The sequence below is a fragment of the Gloeophyllum trabeum genome (assembly GCF_000344685.1).
Source record: "Gloeophyllum trabeum ATCC 11539 unplaced genomic scaffold GLOTRscaffold_00002, whole genome shotgun sequence".
NCBI lineage: Eukaryota > Fungi > Basidiomycota > Agaricomycetes > Gloeophyllales > Gloeophyllaceae > Gloeophyllum > Gloeophyllum trabeum.
This window is the reverse complement of record NW_006920411.1, coordinates 2294573-2311813: the sequence shown is the minus strand read 5'-3', so window position 1 is coordinate 2311813 and position 17241 is coordinate 2294573. Positions and strand designations below refer to the sequence as shown.

General features: G+C 53.9%; 9 protein-coding genes across 9 annotated transcripts; 5 read left to right on the top strand and 4 right to left on the bottom strand.

Annotated features, from left to right (window-relative positions):
• The first annotated feature begins 55 nt into the window (after positions 1–55).
• Positions 56–1657, top strand: GLOTRDRAFT_55652 (histone-fold-containing protein). Its single transcript, XM_007863708.1, has 9 exons — positions 56–164; positions 226–291; positions 344–438; positions 493–561; positions 615–1005; positions 1058–1124; positions 1182–1414; positions 1480–1544; positions 1598–1657. The coding sequence occupies exons 1-5, from the start codon at positions 77–79 to the stop codon at positions 732–734; spliced, it is 438 nt and encodes a 145-aa protein (XP_007861899.1). The 5' UTR covers positions 56–76; the 3' UTR covers positions 735–1005; positions 1058–1124; positions 1182–1414; positions 1480–1544; positions 1598–1657.
• On the bottom strand, positions 846–2261 carry GLOTRDRAFT_114215 (Ribokinase-like protein; the record flags this gene model as incomplete). The annotated part of the gene is made up of 7 exons (XM_007864308.1): positions 846–1003; positions 1056–1124; positions 1182–1414; positions 1480–1544; positions 1598–1772; positions 1822–1986; positions 2122–2261. 7 exons carry the CDS (start codon positions 2259–2261, stop codon positions 846–848), a joined length of 1005 nt encoding a protein of 334 aa, XP_007862499.1.
• Positions 2262–2415: 154 nt separating this feature from the next.
• GLOTRDRAFT_55648 (4'-phosphopantetheinyl transferase) lies at positions 2416–3751 on the top strand. The gene is made up of 5 exons (XM_007863707.1): positions 2416–2511; positions 2571–2652; positions 2702–2811; positions 2870–3052; positions 3149–3751. The coding sequence occupies exons 1-5, from the start codon at positions 2464–2466 to the stop codon at positions 3524–3526; spliced, it is 801 nt and encodes a 266-aa protein (XP_007861898.1). The 5' UTR covers positions 2416–2463; the 3' UTR covers positions 3527–3751.
• GLOTRDRAFT_71084 (uncharacterized protein) lies at positions 3678–4978 on the bottom strand (the record flags this gene model as incomplete). Its single annotated transcript, XM_007864307.1, has 2 exons — positions 3939–4978; positions 3678–3884 (listed from the first exon to the last, which is right to left on the bottom strand). Exons 1-2 carry the CDS (start codon positions 4734–4736, stop codon positions 3678–3680), a joined length of 1005 nt encoding a protein of 334 aa, XP_007862498.1. The 5' UTR covers positions 4737–4978.
• Positions 4979–5163: 185 nt separating this feature from the next.
• GLOTRDRAFT_119606 (aspartyl-tRNA synthetase) lies at positions 5164–8013 on the top strand (the record flags this gene model as incomplete). Its single annotated transcript, XM_007864306.1, has 14 exons — positions 5164–5287; positions 5399–5492; positions 5547–5724; positions 5781–5879; positions 5940–6060; positions 6135–6574; positions 6630–6668; positions 6717–6875; positions 6939–7106; positions 7163–7223; positions 7277–7455; positions 7514–7624; positions 7711–7795; positions 7859–8013. The coding sequence occupies 14 exons, from the start codon at positions 5164–5166 to the stop codon at positions 8011–8013; spliced, it is 2013 nt and encodes a 670-aa protein (XP_007862497.1).
• A 59-nt stretch (positions 8014–8072) lies between these two features.
• Positions 8073–9879, bottom strand: GLOTRDRAFT_71080 (uncharacterized protein; the record flags this gene model as incomplete). The annotated part of the gene is made up of 7 exons (XM_007864305.1): positions 8073–8840; positions 8892–9078; positions 9128–9218; positions 9267–9338; positions 9397–9484; positions 9538–9629; positions 9688–9879. The coding sequence occupies 7 exons, from the start codon at positions 9877–9879 to the stop codon at positions 8150–8152; spliced, it is 1413 nt and encodes a 470-aa protein (XP_007862496.1). The 3' UTR covers positions 8073–8149.
• Positions 9880–10066: 187 nt separating this feature from the next.
• On the top strand, positions 10067–10603 carry GLOTRDRAFT_33231 (uncharacterized protein; the record flags this gene model as incomplete). The annotated part of the gene is made up of 1 exon (XM_007863491.1): positions 10067–10603. The coding sequence occupies one exon, from the start codon at positions 10067–10069 to the stop codon at positions 10601–10603; it is 537 nt and encodes a 178-aa protein (XP_007861682.1).
• A 561-nt stretch (positions 10604–11164) lies between these two features.
• GLOTRDRAFT_20312 (RNA-binding domain-containing protein) lies at positions 11165–11800 on the bottom strand (the record flags this gene model as incomplete). The annotated part of the gene is made up of 4 exons (XM_007863437.1): positions 11165–11230; positions 11288–11375; positions 11435–11541; positions 11618–11800. Coding segments are annotated over 4 exons (444 nt in total), but the record flags the coding sequence as incomplete, so codon positions are not given.
• A 1895-nt stretch (positions 11801–13695) lies between these two features.
• Positions 13696–17209, top strand: GLOTRDRAFT_114211 (uncharacterized protein). The gene is made up of 7 exons (XM_007864304.1): positions 13696–13854; positions 13908–14018; positions 14078–14630; positions 14683–14921; positions 14974–15133; positions 15191–16238; positions 16295–17209. Exons 1-7 carry the CDS (start codon positions 13703–13705, stop codon positions 17008–17010), a joined length of 2979 nt encoding a protein of 992 aa, XP_007862495.1. The 5' UTR covers positions 13696–13702; the 3' UTR covers positions 17011–17209.
• The last annotated feature ends 32 nt before the right edge of the window (positions 17210–17241 follow it).

Here is a 17241-nt window from a genome sequence, read left to right as displayed (position 1 = left end):
TACCACTTAAGAACACAACTGATTTCGGGTTCACAAACGCCCCTTGGTTTCACTCTCTTGCTTTCATTACAAAACGATGTCGGACAGGGAAGGACCGTCGGGCGCACCCCCCACCGATGAAGATCTTTCGTTGCCAAAGGCCACGGTCACGAAGATGATTAGTGGTACGCGCTCAACGTTCCATGTGGCTCTGTGGCTCAGCTCATGCGCATAATGTGCTCGTAGAATTGCTCCCAAATGATATCTCATGTGCAAAGGAGACGAGAGACTTGGTGATAGAGTGCTGTGTAGGTGAACGAATTCCATGGTTCCTGCCAGAACTTCCGACTGAACGGCTTCACAGAATTTATACACCTAATATCGTCGGAAGCCAATGAGATCTGCGAACAAGAGTCAAAGAAGACCATAGCACCAGAGCACATTATTTCGGCGCTGAAGGTGAGTTTGCAAGCCCCGGCGTAGTCGTCTTGCTTTAATCTCGGCGGAATGCAGCGGCTGGGCTTTGAGTCATTCTTAGCGGAGGTGGAGGACGTTCTGAAGGACCATAAGCAATTACAAAAGGTGCGTCAGCCCTCGGTCACGTCAAGTTTGCCGTATTGAGCAGACTGTGCCAGGATCGGGAGAAGAAAGTTTCCAAGTTCGAGCAGTCTGGGCTCACAGAAGAGGAGCTGCTACAGAAACAACAGGAACTATTTGCCGCAAGCAGAGCTAGGTTTCAACAGGGCCAACCATGATGAGGAATCTACAAGGGGACTACGTGCGAATATACTCATATGTAATGCTAGCGGACTTGTTGTACATTGTATCTCTACATCCTCCCCTCGCGCAGTATATTATTATCTATTCTATAACTTCAACTGGCCTACCCTCGCTCGTAGCTCTTCTAGCCTTCGCTGTGGTGAGTCGTCGTTCCACAGTTCCGAAGCGTCTTCCGCCGCTGACAGGCGTGGCAATCCTTCTTGTTCGATGATAAAAGACGCTGAAACCGTTGCGTAAAATACGGCTGTAGGTCTGTCAGACTGATTCTTGTGCTCACAGGGTTTAGTCTGGCAGACCTTCATAGACGTCCCCAAGACCCAGCAGGAGACCAGCACCAAGTCCGCCTAGGAACCCATTCCCCGCACCTAGAGACAGATCCATGTTACAATTTCAGCATGAAGAATCCAGCGACGGTCTCTTACCAGTGACATCAACCACCTTCTCGGCGTTGTCAGACCAGAAAGCAGGTATCCACTGCCCACCTTTGCGTCGGGTTGTGATGTAAGCGCCCAGACTACCACTCCTTATGATCACCCATCCGTCACCATTCCCACCTACTCCGTATTCCAGAAAGCGAGCAGCTGCCTCCTCTACTGCTGATCTTGTAACAGTAGGACCCATGGACAGGAGGGACAAAGCCTCTTCTGCATTAGGGCTTTGAGTAGAGGTTGCATCAGTTCTGCGGCGTACCCGTTATTATGTCTGAAGAGATAAGCACACCTAAGGATGGATATCGCGGGAAGTACTTCGATGAGGGCTGGCAATTCCTCCGGGACACACCTATCCTTCGGACGCATCAGGATCTGGTCCGAAGTTCCACATTCGGGAGAATACAGACAGGTATGGGCTCGTAAATGGTTATGGGATCCCAGCCTGGCTCTGCGTGAACTTCGGAGGTGATCACGGCAGCTCTCGACGGCGAGCATATAAAGTGCAAGGCCGTCGGATGTGCAAGGCGAGTACCAGCCAAGTCTCGGGGAGTTATCCGGATTCGCGAGGTCAGATACTTGAAGCTGTGGGCCGATGGGTAAGCTATAGACAGTCTCACAGCGCAATACTTACCCTCGTAGATCTCCTTTGTAAGAGTTCAATGCCCGGGTGGTACCACGATCTGCATGATCTCTGAACAACCACATAGTGGGGCCATACGAGTCTAGCTTCTCCTGTATCCAGAGAGGGAAGTCGGTCCCTCGGTCGATGATCATGCCCACTTTCTCCGCTGGTAGCCTGGGATATTGGATTCAGCATGTCCGCGTAACGAGTAGGTTCCGCTATGACATACCAGATGCGGGCCCCGATGCTAGCATACGTGCCTCCGCCGCCAATCTGCTCATGCAACAAGGGTGTAAGAAGTGCCGTCACTGGTAGCAGGTGAAGGATGCCTGGCTTTCCTGGGGCGCGAGAGATCTTCCCGTCGGTCTGCCGTCATCGTCAAGATACTCGAATTCATCGATTATGAACATGCCCAAAGACACGAATTGAGGCCGCTGCGAGGACGCCATGGTAAGTGTCAGGCAAGACGGGTACGAAGAATGAGCAAGGCGCGGAGGCAAGCTCTAACCTGGAAAGCGTCCGAGCGAGATTAGGACGGAATGGGCTGCATCTTGCCGCATCGACGCACCTGCCCTGCCGCTATCTATGCATCATCATCCTTGTCCTTGATCCTGATGCTCAGCTGCATCTAAGACTTGAGCTTTCGCATTCATGCAGGTCTGGGCGGTCGCATACGAGCCCTCTTCTTTCACTGAGGATGTAAGTGAGTCTCGCCTTGGCCGATCTCATGCCGTTTCTCATCTTTGTCCACTGGCTAGCTCTATCAGCGGGCACTCCTGCTCGTCGACCCTGAATCTCGAAGTCGGATACAGCGATTCTACCGCCGTGAAGACGCCTGCCGTGGGTCGGACTCGTTCGTAATGTGCCCTGTGACTCAAACTCTATACAGGATGTCTCATAGGGCGTCTGCTGCCACGCCTGCTCTTGAGGGAGCGAGGCGTGCCCCCCAGCCTAATGGCCTTTGGGGCGACTGAGGCAGGGAAGCCATACATCGCGAGTGTTTTACCAACGCTTTCCATGGCTGCGAGATTCTAAGGTCACAAGCTGCGTCCGCCAGACCAGTTCAGGTCTGGATCCTCCCATCGGGTTCAATGTGTCCCATGACAGTGGTATGGTCGTGATGGCCTTCGCCGAGGGGCGCTACGACCCGCCTGCCTATCGAATTGGCGTGGACGTTATGCAGGTGAAATTGCCACCCAGAGACACTTTTCGGGGGTTTGTACACACTGTCGGGGATCAAGTGCGTGGCTCTTCTTCTAGAATATCTTGCGTTCTCAGCCTGGGCTCCATCCATTCACCCATTTTTCCCATCACAATCCCCCCGGTGGTGCGGTAGCTAACAAGCCTTGAGCACCGCATACTGCTTTCCCCTGAGATCCAGCCTCAGGAAGCGCTCCGCCGATTCTTCCTCCTGTGGACAATGAAAGAAGCCTATACAAAGGCCCTAGGCATCGGGCTGGGTTTCGACTTCCGTCGGGTCGAGTACAATATCCCGGAAGACGTTTTGACCGTTGACGGGGTCATTCCCAAGGGTTGGCTATTTATCGTTTTCGAGCTCTACGAAGAGACGACCCGGTACGTGGGGGTAGTCGCACGATACGCCGGTGGGGATGCCACTCGCATAACTCATTACGATCCGAGCACGAATGGGAAACTGCTGATTCGATACGACGCCATTTCATTCGTCCAGAAAGCTATACAGGAATTAAGTTAATAGGGACGCTAGGTGTAACTAGTGGGATAAAGGGAATAAATATAAACATAATACTCTAACACAGTATACTGCGCGTATTACTGCAAACTTGCGATTATGACGGTAGAGTGAAACGAGAAAGGATGCCCAATATGATGAACGAGGCAAACGTCTAATACGGCACGAAGTCTTCCAAATCCACGAAATCCACGTCCTCCTGGCGGTCGGCGGGAAATCCGAGCGGACTCAGCGGTCGGGCCTGCCAGACACGCTGTTTTTGGTCTTGGGGCTTCAACGAACCCCAGTGGATGCCCGACAGCTCAAACGCTGACAAGTTGGGCAGTCTATCAAGAATATTGGCAACCTGCTGGTACGATTCCTGGCCGGGACGGTCCGTTAGCAGGCGTGGGAAGGCATGCATGGAAGCACTCACAACATTGAGAGGAATTGAATCCATGTCTTCCGCCGTGACTCGGAGGAAGGCGACTGAAGGAAGGTACCGAGTCACGGCTTCGAGAAACGCAATGGGTGACATGCTTGTGGTCGCGCCCAGGACTATTACTGGCATAGTCGATTGACTGAGGCTGCACATGACATCTTCCGTCAAGTCTCCGCCGTACAAGTGTATGCTTTCGACCGGCCGCCCGGGCACAACCTCTCTGGCTTGCTCGGGTGACCCGACGAACTGAACGAGATGTGGGATAGACGTCGATAATAGACACCGCGAAGGTATTGGAGTGGGGCCCGGCATAGAGTCGACTTCGAGCTCGAGAAGAGCGGGTGTGCGGCTCAAGAAAGCGGCAACATCCGAATTAAACGGAAATGAGCACGAAAAGTGCTCCAGACGATGGTATACGCTCTCCTCGGAACAGGGGGGACTGAGCACGGAGCTCATGGTGGGGTGGATGAAGATGCTAAGGGACTTTAAGCCGTGCATTGCAGCCAGAGACTTTTCGAGGAGGCGGTAGAAGGAAGGGAAGATGGGAGCGGAAGCGTCGTCGACGACGATGGAGAAGGACTGGACATGAGAGGCAAGCTCCAGTCTCTTCGCCAAAGTGACGACGACTGAGAGGTTGCGGGCCTGCGAGGAGGCATGGATGTGGCGGTAGAGCAATCGCTCTGCCACCGAATGAAAGGGGGAGGATGCCCGCGAGAGGGCGACCAAGTCGGCGGTGGCGAGGTTTTGGCATACGCCGTCTAAAAGCTCTGGAGGAAGGGTCGAAAGAGACATTGAATGTACAGCAGGAGGACCGCGGCTTTTATTCAGGATGATGGACGCCCGGAAGTATTTATGGGAGATCAACGGCCTAGAAAGATGGCCAGTAGACGTGTGAAGGCCCTGGAACGAAAAGCTCAGGAAAGGCGAAGAACGCGCAGGGAAGCAGGTGCTGTGGATAAATAGGACATGACGAGAGCTCTGCGGACGCTCTATGAAGAGAAGGGGACTCGCCAGGGCTAACAGTGCATGAGGCCGGCTCTCATCACTGCAAACCGAGAATACCGTCCAGTTCCATCCAATGTTACACCCACAAAACGTTACAGCTGGGAAGACCTCCTAACTGGGAAATGTACTATTACGTAATTACTCGGGTTAATATTGGCACGTGGCCAACTTTAACGTGCCTTGCACTTGGGCCTACAAGTCTTGTCCTCTGGCCATGTCAGCATGCACCGTTAAAAAGCTTGGTGCTAGCGCCATCTGCGTAAGACGCGCTCTGTCTTTGCTTACCACACGCTCGGGGGCTCTGCGGACGAATCACTGCGTTAATGCCAGCTATTCGGGTTCGCTCTATTCACGAGGGTTACGTGGAGTCGCGCATTCTGGTACACGCTGGGTCCTCAGGCGCTCGGCTCTTGCAGCTCACTGAGTTATCCTATCGTTCTCTCTTTCAGCCCCATTTCCGCCGCGGACACATACCTGCGGTTCCTTGACGTCAGAGGATGCAGGGACACGCGTTGTCCTGACTGGCTGGATACAGCCTGGACGGTAAATATCTGACGTCTCCGACCCGTGATGACTCTACTCAAGCCCGTCGAACAGCCACGTCAAAAACGTCCTTTTCGTTCCTCTCAGGGACTCGTACGGGACCACCCAATTACTCATCTCTCAAGAGGACTCGTCAGACGACGTCTTTGAGGGCTTACGCAATATATCACCGGAATCAATTGTGCTCATTGAAGGCCGAGTCCGATTGAGGCCGGAGAAGTCACGGCGACCTGTAGGGCTTTACAAACCGGATTCTGATACACGGACAGGACTTGAAAGCGTAACTAGGACCCGACCGGCCAGGTGGAGGTCCTCGTCGACAGATATATTCTGCTGAATGCCGCCAGCCAGAACCTCCCCTTCCTGCCCTCCGACACGAAGCATCTGGTTGGCAGTTCTTCCGCCTCGGCTCTGCCTTAATATCTAATCAGCCCACTATTTATGTAGGCGAATGACGATCTTCGGGCCAAGTATAGATATCTTGATCTCCGACGACCCGCCTTGTCGAACAACCTGAAGAAAAGGAGCCGCGTCGCGCATATAGTGCGGAGCGTCCTCCTGGAGGAAGGTGCGATGCTTCACTGGGAGTCCGCGCGTTCCGTCGTTTACCGTGGATCATCCTGTATTTGTCGTGGATTCCAGATTTCACGGAAGTTGAGACGCCTATTCTGCTCAAATCGACACCGGAGGGTGCACGAGAGTTTCTCGTGCCCACTCGGATATTGACTTCAGGCGACGATGGACATGGACCACAGTTCTACGCTCTGACTCAGTCTCCTCAGCAACCGAAGCAATTACTCATATGCTCCGGAGGAGTAGATAAATATTTCCAGATAGCCAAGTGCTTCAGGGACGAAGACGGACGGAAAGATCGACAGCCGGAGTTTACTCAGATTGATCTGGAGATGGCCTTTGTCTCTTGGGGCAGGGGAGATCAAGACCCAGCCGACTCTTGGCGGATAGGTGGCCATGAAGTCCGGGAGGTTGTCGAGAAAATGATCAAGAGCATATGGCAAGAGGTTGAAGGAGTTACACTTCCAGACAGCTTTGCTGTTATGACATACCTCGAAGCTATGTCTCGTGTAAGTAGGCTACTTGTCAGCATCAGTCATATTCTCAGAAATACCTTATCTTCAGTTCGGGTCCGATAAACCAGACCTGAGATTTGGTCTTGAGGTCAGACCGCCGCACACATCAGCATCGCAATTATTCACAACTGATTAGATTGCAGACGTAACTCATCTATTACCCGAATCACCTCGCGCATCCCTAGAGAGCAGCGGTGATGTTGTGGAATGCATCGTAGCTCGAGGCCCAGATAAGTCACCCTTCTTGAACGCGGCACGTAAGCTCGATTTCGAAAATCGGCAGAACGCGATCATCGTATGTCCATATTATCGCATACGTGACTAGTGACAGCAGTCTCTAAATTTCTTCTTTCCGCAGGAACGCGTTCTGATAAAGGATGACAACCACTCATCGTGGCTCTCCAAGAGCAAAATCATAAGCACTCTGCAAGAGGGGATACTTGATCAAGATCCTCGCGTGAATGACGAGCTCCGCACCAGCGTGGGCGATGTTGTCTGGCTCTCGCGAAGACGCAGAGTGCCCGAGGCATGTTCTTCATAGCGGATAGTTAAGCTTAATCTCAATTTAGCAAACAATGACAGGGAGGTTCCACTACGCTGGGACGGATTCGCCTTGCCATTGCAGACCTAGCGAAGGAGCGAGGTGTGTGCTCTTGTGTAGCAAGGCCTGCGCGTTTGTAACACATGCTCTCGCAGGTGAATATACCCCGACTAGCGATCCCCACTTCCTGTGGGTGACGGAATTTCCGCTGTTCACCCGCGCGGACGAGGACAAGCAATTCTTAGCTCACGGCCGCTGGAGTAGCTCTCACCATCCATTCACGGCTCCGATGTGGCAAGATATCGGAGCGATGTATGAGGGCCGGATTGAATTTGTGAGTCAGTCATCTGTACTACCCGAAGTCATATTCACCCGTAACATTCGCCCGGCAGGTTCGCGGTCAGCACTATGACCTGGTTCTGAACGGGGTCGAGATCGGTGGCGGCTCAGTCAGAGTGCACGACCCTGCCATGCAAGAGTACATATTCTCAAACATCCTGCAGGTTAGTCTACTTTCATCCCGTATCGATCCGAGCGTAGTTTCCTCATGCTTTTTGCGGCGAACGTGCTTCATGAACGACATCATCAGCTGGACGCGAGCGAACAAGCATCGTTTGATCACTTGCTGCATGCGCTAAAGTGCGGCGCACCGCCGCACGGCGGGATGGCTTTGGGTATGTGGACACTTGCGCCACCGCGTCTTCTGCCCACACTGATCGTTATCAACGATCGCGTAGGCTTCGACAGGTTAATGTCCATTCTATGCAAGACGCAATCTATTCGGGACGTTATAGCGTTCCCGAAGACGGGATCAGGGACGGATATGCTCTTTAAGAGCCCCGCACCCGTGCCCAAGGAAATACTATATCAATATGGTATCCAGCCTCGGTAACTGTCAAACCGGGCTAATATGATACATCACATATAGAACACGATTTCATGAATCGTAGTGCACGAGTGGTAAAGCCAAACAAAACAGTCCGAAGGAGTAAACAAAGCGAAGGCAGTGAGATGCAGTAAGAATGCGACTATGATACAGCTATGCCGGTGTGGTCCTCAAGCCGTGGTGTTGTACTTCGATCCGGGGCTAGTTCTTGCGACGGAGAGGACGGCGTAGGGAAGAAAGCAGAATTTCGAGGGGTGAGCTCACTACTCGAAACGTGGTTTGATGACGGCTGGCCAACAGCAGCATACTGTGCCCAACCGCCGTCGTGTTCACGGTCACTGTCAATCCCTGGCGAGGAGACTGTCTTCTCCGAGTCATCCGAACGGTCCGAGTCACTTGTTCCGTTGCGATGATGAGAGGACTCGTCAACGACAGACAGCATGGAACGCAGTTTCGACGAGTCCGATCTTCGTGGGTGGTGCCCTGGAGCAACAGGGAATGGATGCGAGTGCCGTCTAGACATGCCGGAAGGCGGTGACGACGCACGAGGTGGTGACGAGGGAGGTGAGGCTGGCGACGAGAAGTCTCCCCAAGGCGCACCTGTGCCACCGTATATTCCAGTGCTGTGCGTCCACGAATTTGACGGTGTCGGCATAGGCTGCTCAAGGTCGGGTGTCGTCATCATTGGACTGGGCGACGATGAGGCAGGTGCAGTGGACAGCATCGACAAGGGCGGTAATATGCTGAATATTTGGTCTTCGGCTGTCGGTGGACCGTATGAGTCGAATGGATCTGGGACTGATTGCAACATTGGTTCAATCACAGGATCCGACCTATGAAACTCTTGTGAGTTTATGACCGCAGGCTGCATGGGTTTGACATACGCCTTCGATGTGAACCTGTCAAAGACATCCATGGTCGAACGCACGACCAATGATATCTTGCCTTGCACAACATCCCATACCTCCTCTTCGTGCTCCAAGACTTCCTGGTAATGGCGTGCCTTTAGCTCATCCAACTCATCGACTTGTTTCTGAAGCAAGTTGAGGGTCTCTCTAAATGACTGGAGATCTTGGGGAAATTAATGCAATGTGAAATCGCATGGGGAGGACATACGCACTTCGGCCCTTCTTATTCATATTGGCCATCTCGGTTTCCCGTATCATCCTGCTCTTCTCGTGGAGAGCTTTCTCATAAGAAGCTGAGCGTTCCTTGGAAGCAGTTGGTAAAGTGACATGGACAATAGGATATGAGCTCACTGCAACGACGTTCCGGTAATCATCCATATGCTGCCGTAAAGGCTTTTCAAACTTCTCGCCGATGGTACCAGCCTATTCATAGTCTCATAGTATTCGAAGCACCCCCAGAGTCGCAGGATTGCATACATACCAGGACATGCCAATGATTGGCTATGAGATGATGCAATCCTGAAGCTGCCTGGAACCTGGTGCCCGCCTCATACCTCGGTCCCTTCAAACTAAAATTGCCGACATGAGACCCTCGGGCATGGTGGAGGACGTAAGCACGTACGCGGCGCAGGCTTCCATGGCATCAGCAAATGCTGCTGTCGCGGTGGCCATGGTCAGGAGTGTCGACCGGTAGTTGGCACATGTATTCATGAGCTGCGACCGAGACAGAGATGTAGGAGCAGTAACATGGAAACCTAATAAACAAACTCACATTCTCGTATGCCTGCAAGCTCGCCCTCAGGTTCGCCCTCGTAATGATCTTCTCTGGCCCGTCCACTCCGAAGTTCATTGCAGAAGCGTTCGTCGCATCCGAGAACGTAGGCGAAGGCGGTCCTCTCGAGGCACTTCGCTTATTGACATCCGTTGATATTGCGAGGGACCGTAGGGAACGAGGACGAGGCATGTTGGCGCAGTCGCGAGTGCCAGAGGAGTGTACCGGTCAGAGATAGCGCTGCCGCCTGTGCCTAGGAGGCGCAGCCATGTCGGTCATTCAGTCCACGTGCGATCTACCTCGGCAAGTTCCGCCTCTTCATCTGCCTGTAATTTGGCAGCGGTCCACCATTCCTCCCCGTCCTCGAGTGCTTTCCATTATGCTCACCGCTCGCCTGAGGGCGCTGGCACGGTCCATGTCGACCGCCACGACGTCGGCGGCGTCGTACCCATTCTCCAAGGCGGCCATTCTCCCCACACCTCCGCCAGCACCCCCGTCATTGGAATCTCTCCGAAAGGGCAAGGGTCTCATGCCCTATCTTCAAACCGCACTTCCCCCCTCTCAGAAACAGCAATGGCTGGCTACTCTCTTCTCGAAACGCCATCCAGACCGACTCGTGCCGGGCTCGGTGCTAACAGTGACCACCGCTCACGCACCCAACTCCTTCTCCGGTGTACTTCTCTCGATTCGGAGACGCGGGCCCGACACCTCTTTCGTCCTGCGGAACGTCATCCAGAGAATAGGCGTCGAGATGCAGTTCTTTGTGAACTCGCCGCACTTGAAGGACATTAAGATCGTGAAGAGGGCCGGGAGCGGCGGAGGCAAGGCGGGCAGGCGGACACGCAGGGCGAAGTTGTTCTATCTCCGAAACTCGCCGGAGAAGATGACTGCTATTGCCGGGGGTATCAAGGCTTAAAATGTATGTTGCTGGATGTATCACCTTTGAAATGAGTTTTGACCTATACGTTCGTCAGTAGCTACGCCGAGACCGCTAATAGCGGACTTCCGGGGTGGAGGTAGAGGACTTCAGACCGAGCGTAATTCAGTTTTGCGATTCTCAGCGTGATGCCCCTTGGGAATAGCAGGGGTTCGGCGGATGTGTCCTTGCGTGCCAGTCAGAGGATCCAATGAGCACCGTGCACACTTTCTGCATTTCAATCTGACGGCCGAGGAAATAGGGCGGGTTAGACGACGTGTACTAAATAAACTGAAACAACGACCAAGCCGCTTAGCAGGTTTAGCGAGTCGCGAGACTAATATACGTAGCAATATGGGACAGCCGACGAGAGGATGAGTACAAACGCGTTCGAGAAATGATACAAAGGTGCAAACGTCCGGTGTCGACAATCAGAAGCCGCGACCTCTTCCCCTGCAAGCGCCCGTTAGACTATTGGACCGCAGAAGGTCGGCGAAATGTCACTCACCGTCCGCGCGCTCTTGCGTAAGGGCTGAACCCACGATAGCCGCCTCTATGGCCTCCTCTGTAGCCCCCTCTACCCCGCCCACGGTTGAATCCAGGGATGTTAGTCCGTTTTGCTGTCACCTAAGCGCCACTTCATTCAGATAGGACCACAACGAAAATTGTCTTGCATCATCGTACCTTAATTAGGCGACCTCGAAATAGAGAATTATCCAGTGCCAGCGCGGCATCTACATGTTCGGGTTCCGCAAACTCCACGTATGCGTACCTAATTGGCGAGTCATGTAAACATAGGATATCGGCGGACGAGTGGAATCGTGAACGAACCCCTTGGGATGTCCAGTAAATTTGTCGCAAAGAATGGTTACACGGTTGATGACACCACACGCCTGGAAGTGCTGTTGTATTTCTTCCGGCGTTGATCCATAATCAACCTAACGAGCAGCAGCAGCAGCAGCAACAAGCGTACGTGTCAGAGATGGAAGCAGCGGGATCTTTGACAGGACGCACATTCCCAACAAACACACTCCTGCTATCAGCAGCAGCCTTGTCGTCTTCCGTTTCCATCGGCACGCCCGCCTCACTCCCCTGCTCTGAGCCCGACGCCGCCTTCTCCGCGGCCGCTTGCAGCTCTCGCAGCTTTTTCGCCTCCCTCTCCATCTCCTCCACACGCTGCTTCATCAGCTGTATCTCCTGCATTCCGTTGCGGCCATATGAGCACCCTCCACCGTTCCATTCTGACATAGTGGACCTGAAAGAACGTCCTGTCGAGCTGAAACACACACCTTAGACTCGGCCTCCTCATCGTCGTTTATGGCCTGGTCACCATTCATGTGTTGGTCCGCGGCAGCATCGTCGGCCATAGTCGGCGCAGCTCGAGTGCAAGTTCGCTGGGTGCAACGGAGTCCACGCCCGACAGACAGTCAGTCAGTCACAGTGACAGAAAAGACAGTTGCCAAAATGACGCGCGGGGGCACGTGGCCGGCTCAGCCACGGCCAACAACACCAAATACGGGATGGTGGCTGTGCACTCCGTTTTGATTGCAGCGACTTGAAGCTTCCAAGGCTGCATGAGTGGTTCCAGGTGTGTGTCACACAGTGGTCGTTCCTTGCCCGCGTCAAGGGGGGAAAAGTTTCCTAAATGGTATTGAAGGACGCGTAGATCCCATACAATGAAGGGGGGCTCATTCTGTGACCCATAACCCTGTTCACAGGCCGCGCAGCATGACCCCCGCGTGGCGGTACTCTAATGTACGTCAAGCCTGCTCTACCCACAAAGGATTTCCCCGGTAGCAGGGGCAGCAGCATCTTTTTACGAGAAACCGCTCCACGACCTTCGGTGTACATCTCCGCTGCCGCCAGACAGGCATACGAGAAGCGGCCGGCATGTTAAACTCCCATGCTGTCCGGCTGCGAAGCCCCAATCGATGGATTTTGATATTGTTATTCATGTTCGCCCATGCTAAATTGAGGGAACGGGGAAGCGAGTCTGTGTATCTTGGGAGAATATGCAAGCAGACGGCGTAGTAGCATTTGCCGTTGGGTGCACTCGGGGATGAGCGGATCGCGCTAGTTGATAGGTAGAGAAGCAGGTCTGAAGAGTTATTGTAGATGGCCACCTGATGTTATCTATCCTTCTCGGGTGGATCGGCCAAGTTCGCAACGGACAACAAGCGAAGGCTCGGAGCGGAATAGTGGCACAGGGCCGGATATGAAGCCTCCGAATGATCGAAGGAGCGCAAGAGATAATCAGTTAATCGTCGTCCCTGGTCGCGTCGAAAGAAAAAGCAAACACAAAGACACGAACGGATTCGTACCACAAGGTTAATCTTACCACGATGGTTCTGTCGATAGAGAGGGACTGTTGTTAATCGAAACGAAGCATGGTTCAATAAAACGGTTAGGCGCACCGGGTGTAGTTAATACGGGGCTTCTCTGCGTCCATTGCAACAAAGTCCGTGGCTATCGAACGCGCAAGTCAGAGACGTGTTATTATCGCTCACCGAACGACGAGGGACAGTGTAGACGTATGTTCGATTGTGTAGCGACGACCCTTGAATAGCGCCAGGTCTTGTGGCTCGTAAGAGTGCAATGAGGACGTTTCCGGACCGAGTACGTGACAAGCTTGTTTCATACAAGGCAGTGCAAATGGAACTGCCCCCCCTGCTGCGCGCCGCGTCGGAAACCATATGCTGCCGCGTCCTGAGTCCCAACTGCCTAGGGGGAATGCCCACGAGGCGCCAGACGAGTCAAGTCAGCGTATGCCGGTGGAATATAGATAGAAAGTGTGGGTGCTATATAGGGACACGCAAGCAAGTGCCTGGTAAGGAACGTCTGCGCCCACCGCCTGCTCCTGCTCACTGGTCGCTGAATCGAATCTCGGACCTCGGACGCTGCCAGCGCATCTCAGCAGGGCAGCTTCGAGAAGGACTTCCGAGCGCTGAACTAAAGAAGCGCAGGATTTTCTTCCGTGCTCACAACGACCGTTGTATCTCCGGCACGTGGTCGGGATCGCGTGCGATCTCCTGCCCGATCTCACCGCTTACTTATTGGCCGGCTCTGCCCTAACTTGCTCGCACTTTCTCCCCGTTTACCATGGCCTTGCACGACAGCGACGACCACCCGCCCGTCCCCCAGCAGCAGCGAAAGAAGCGCGCCGACGACCAGCAGGCCCTCGCAGGCGACTTGGGGGCCAAGCCGATACAACTGCAGAGGAGGAGGGTCTGGCGTGCTTGCGAGAGCTGCAGGTGAGCAACCGCCGTTAACTCCGACTCAGAACCCGCTGTAACTCCTATTCAAGGCGCAAGAAGATCAAGTGCGACGGCTGCGAGCCGACGTGCTCACAATGCTCAGCTTCGGGATCGCAATGCACCTGGCTGCAGACGAAGGACAGAGCAGCTCTCAGCAGACAGTGAGCGCCGGCGGTTCTCTCTGTTGTCTCACTCCGTTGACCAGTCTCCATATTCCCAGCTACGTCCAGGAGCTCGAAGCTCGCCTTCTTCACATGGAGTCTCTCTTTACACAAGTCACGCCCGTTCTAGAGCAACTCGGTCAAATGGGCCAGATCGAGGGCGTGGACATCGCCGCCCTGTCAAGCATGGTGCCTTCCCAGCCTTCCAGATCAAACCTTGACATCCCAGGGCCAATTCAGCAGTCTTCGTCCGGCGAATGGAACAGCACGAGCTCGCGCACCCCGAATGGCAGCGAGAAGTCCCAGTCTCAGTCGCCGCAACCCATCAAGGTGGAGGACGATGTTTCCGAGTCCTTCGGACAGTTGGCGCTGGACGAGCATGGAAGTATGCGTTGGATAGGAGGTTCCTCGACCATGTCGCTCATACAGTCGTTCCGTGCGTTGACAACGTCGCCTCTTCACCGAGTCTCACCGATGGAGGAGGATCCTCGCGCGCCGGGACCCAGCGCCAATAAACTATATTTCCCGGCTTCCGTTTACTTTGGGAAAGTGCGTGCCTTACCTGGGCCGGAAGAGGTGGAATATCCCGAGCGAGACCTCGCAGATAAACTGGTATGTAGCGCTGTCGATTGTTGCGTGTCAACAAGATTAATTTTCTGGGCAGGTTGAGGCATATTTCTCCCGATTCCATTTCCTCATGCCCATCATCGACAAGCCGACGTTCCTACGCCAGTACGACTTTCTGATGAACCACACGACCGACATAGCTCTGCATCGGAGCGAGACGGCCTTTATTGCCCTTGTATTCGCGGTCTTTGCTTGTGCGGCTCAACTAGTTGACGACCCACGTCTTGCCGTCGAGAACCCCGAGGGAGGCGGCATGGGGATGATCTATTATGAACGGTAATTGACTCATTTGTCATATCTTGTCGATTTGACTGATAGGTCCCATTAGAGCCATGATATTACACTACATTAGTCACGCCTCTATCCAGGTGGCTCACGTACAATGCTTCCTCTTACTCTCGACGTTTCTATGTTCTGTCAACTGCCTACCACAAGCTTGGCTCCTTGTCGGTCAAGCAGTTCGCATAGCCCAAGATCTTGGTTTGCATGTGAGTCTTCGCCGCCTGATATGGCTTCTTCTTTCATTACTGATCGTATCTTATCAGCGATCGCCGCGGAGACTAACCGTTACGCCCATCGAGAAGGAAACTCGTAGGAAGATCTGGTGGGGCGTGTACACGCTCGATCGCATGCTTGCGCTTGCATTAGGCCGTCCTCTTGGCATCGAAGACGCCGACTGCGACGTGGAACTTCCCGTGCAATACGACGATGAACAACTCCCGGAGTATTTCTCGGGTGCCCAGATAAACCAGAGTAGCCCGTCACTTATGGCTGGCTTCAGTGCTCTGGCGGCCTTGTACAAGATTGCCGGGCGCGTTCTTCGCGAAGTTTACTCTGTGGAGGTCTGCAAAGAACATTTGGAGCCGGAGAAACGCCAGGAGGTTTTGCGAGCTGTCGAGTCCCTGGACAGGGATTTGACGAAGTGGTGCGATGACCTGCCGAATGTGTTCAAGTCCGGCCCGCAGAACGAGAAGCAGGTCTCCATGGGCGCTGTTCTATGCAGCCACTACTATTCCATCTTGACTACTCTGCACCGCAATTTCCTACCGGTCAAGACTGGACAAGCAGTTACTACTCGGTCTACTGCTAGAGCCGTCTCCTCAGCCCGCGCTTGTATCCGGTTGGCGCCGTCCATCAAGAACGTCGTTCCCCCTTCGCACCACCTGGCTTTCTTCATACAGCACCTGTTCAGCTCCGCCGTGATTATCTTGCTCTATGCGATGCACGTGACGGACTTGAAGGCTTCGCATGCAGCTATGGAGGAAGTTTCAAGCTGCTTGGTGGCTATCGAGTCATGGGAGGGCTCGTGGCCCGGTGCCCGTAAATGCAAAGAGTTGCTCAGTGACCTGTGCAAGACGGCCACGGCGGCCATTCAATCTGCGGCCGCCAAGAACGTCAATACGCCAAGGTCACCTGCTATGGGTCCCTCTATGGGCCCTATGCCCTCAAGGCGGAGGCACTCGAACCAAATGGCGCCTCCGGACAGGTCCCTGACCGAAAGTGTCATCCGCAACAGGTCACGAAGGGCTTTCTCCCCTGACTCGAACCAGTCCCCGAGGCGAGCTCTCCATTCTGCGCCCTACCCGGTACCAGGTAAGCGGATTGAATTAACTGGGATCGGCATGCGAATTGACTTTCTTGTCGTGCAGCACATAATCGGCCAAGATCCACGTCCCGCAAGCGCGGGCACGATGACACGGACGGATCGCATGACCCACGGGGATCGAACCAATACATGCCTTCGCTCTCAAGTTCTTTCCCAGGGCAGTCTCACATGCCCACACTCAGCCCGCATAGTTCGCCGGCCTCTGTGAACAGTCTGCCCTCCCCCATAATGCCTGTCGTGGACGTACCACAGGACAGGAGCCCTCCCCGGATTATGACGAGTACGAGTTTCGGCCCCATGAATGCCCCGGTCTCTCCCACCAGCGTGCCGTTGCCCCAGTCGCCCCATTTCGATTTCAATTTCGGGATGAACCCGAGTAACCTGAGCCAACCCTCGGTCGAACAGTGGAACGGCAGCAATAATGACATGAACGGCTTGAATCTCTTCTCGTCGACCTCTCATTCATCTAATGGCTGGCAGGGGAACTCGAATTCTCAGAGTAACCTCATGGGCTACGACGGTCTTTCGGGGTTGGGGTTCAACGACATAACTGCTGCGTCCGGCAGTTTCGCCGCCCCGGGTCTCCCGTTCCGCGGGCTCGATTTTATCCGAAATTACAATCCTGGAGGCTATCCTGGAGCCAACGAGCAGGACGGTCTCTGGCAGACGTTTGACGCGGGAGCTTTTCGATACGATCCGGATATGCCATTCGCGATTGGTGATCTGAACCTTGAGAACGGACACGGCCCTCATGGTTAGACACCTTGTTTGTTTCCCTCCTCTTGATTATCATTCTCTTCTACGATCTGACGAAGCACCATGACTTGCCATGTATGTATCTTACTTGTACGACTATGTTACCTGTACGTTTATGTATTCCTACTCTAACACGATAGCTACACCTAGTATGTACGATTCCGCCTCAAGAACAAGGCATGGATATTCTAGTATACCCTATACACGAGGACACTAACACGACACGTGAGATGG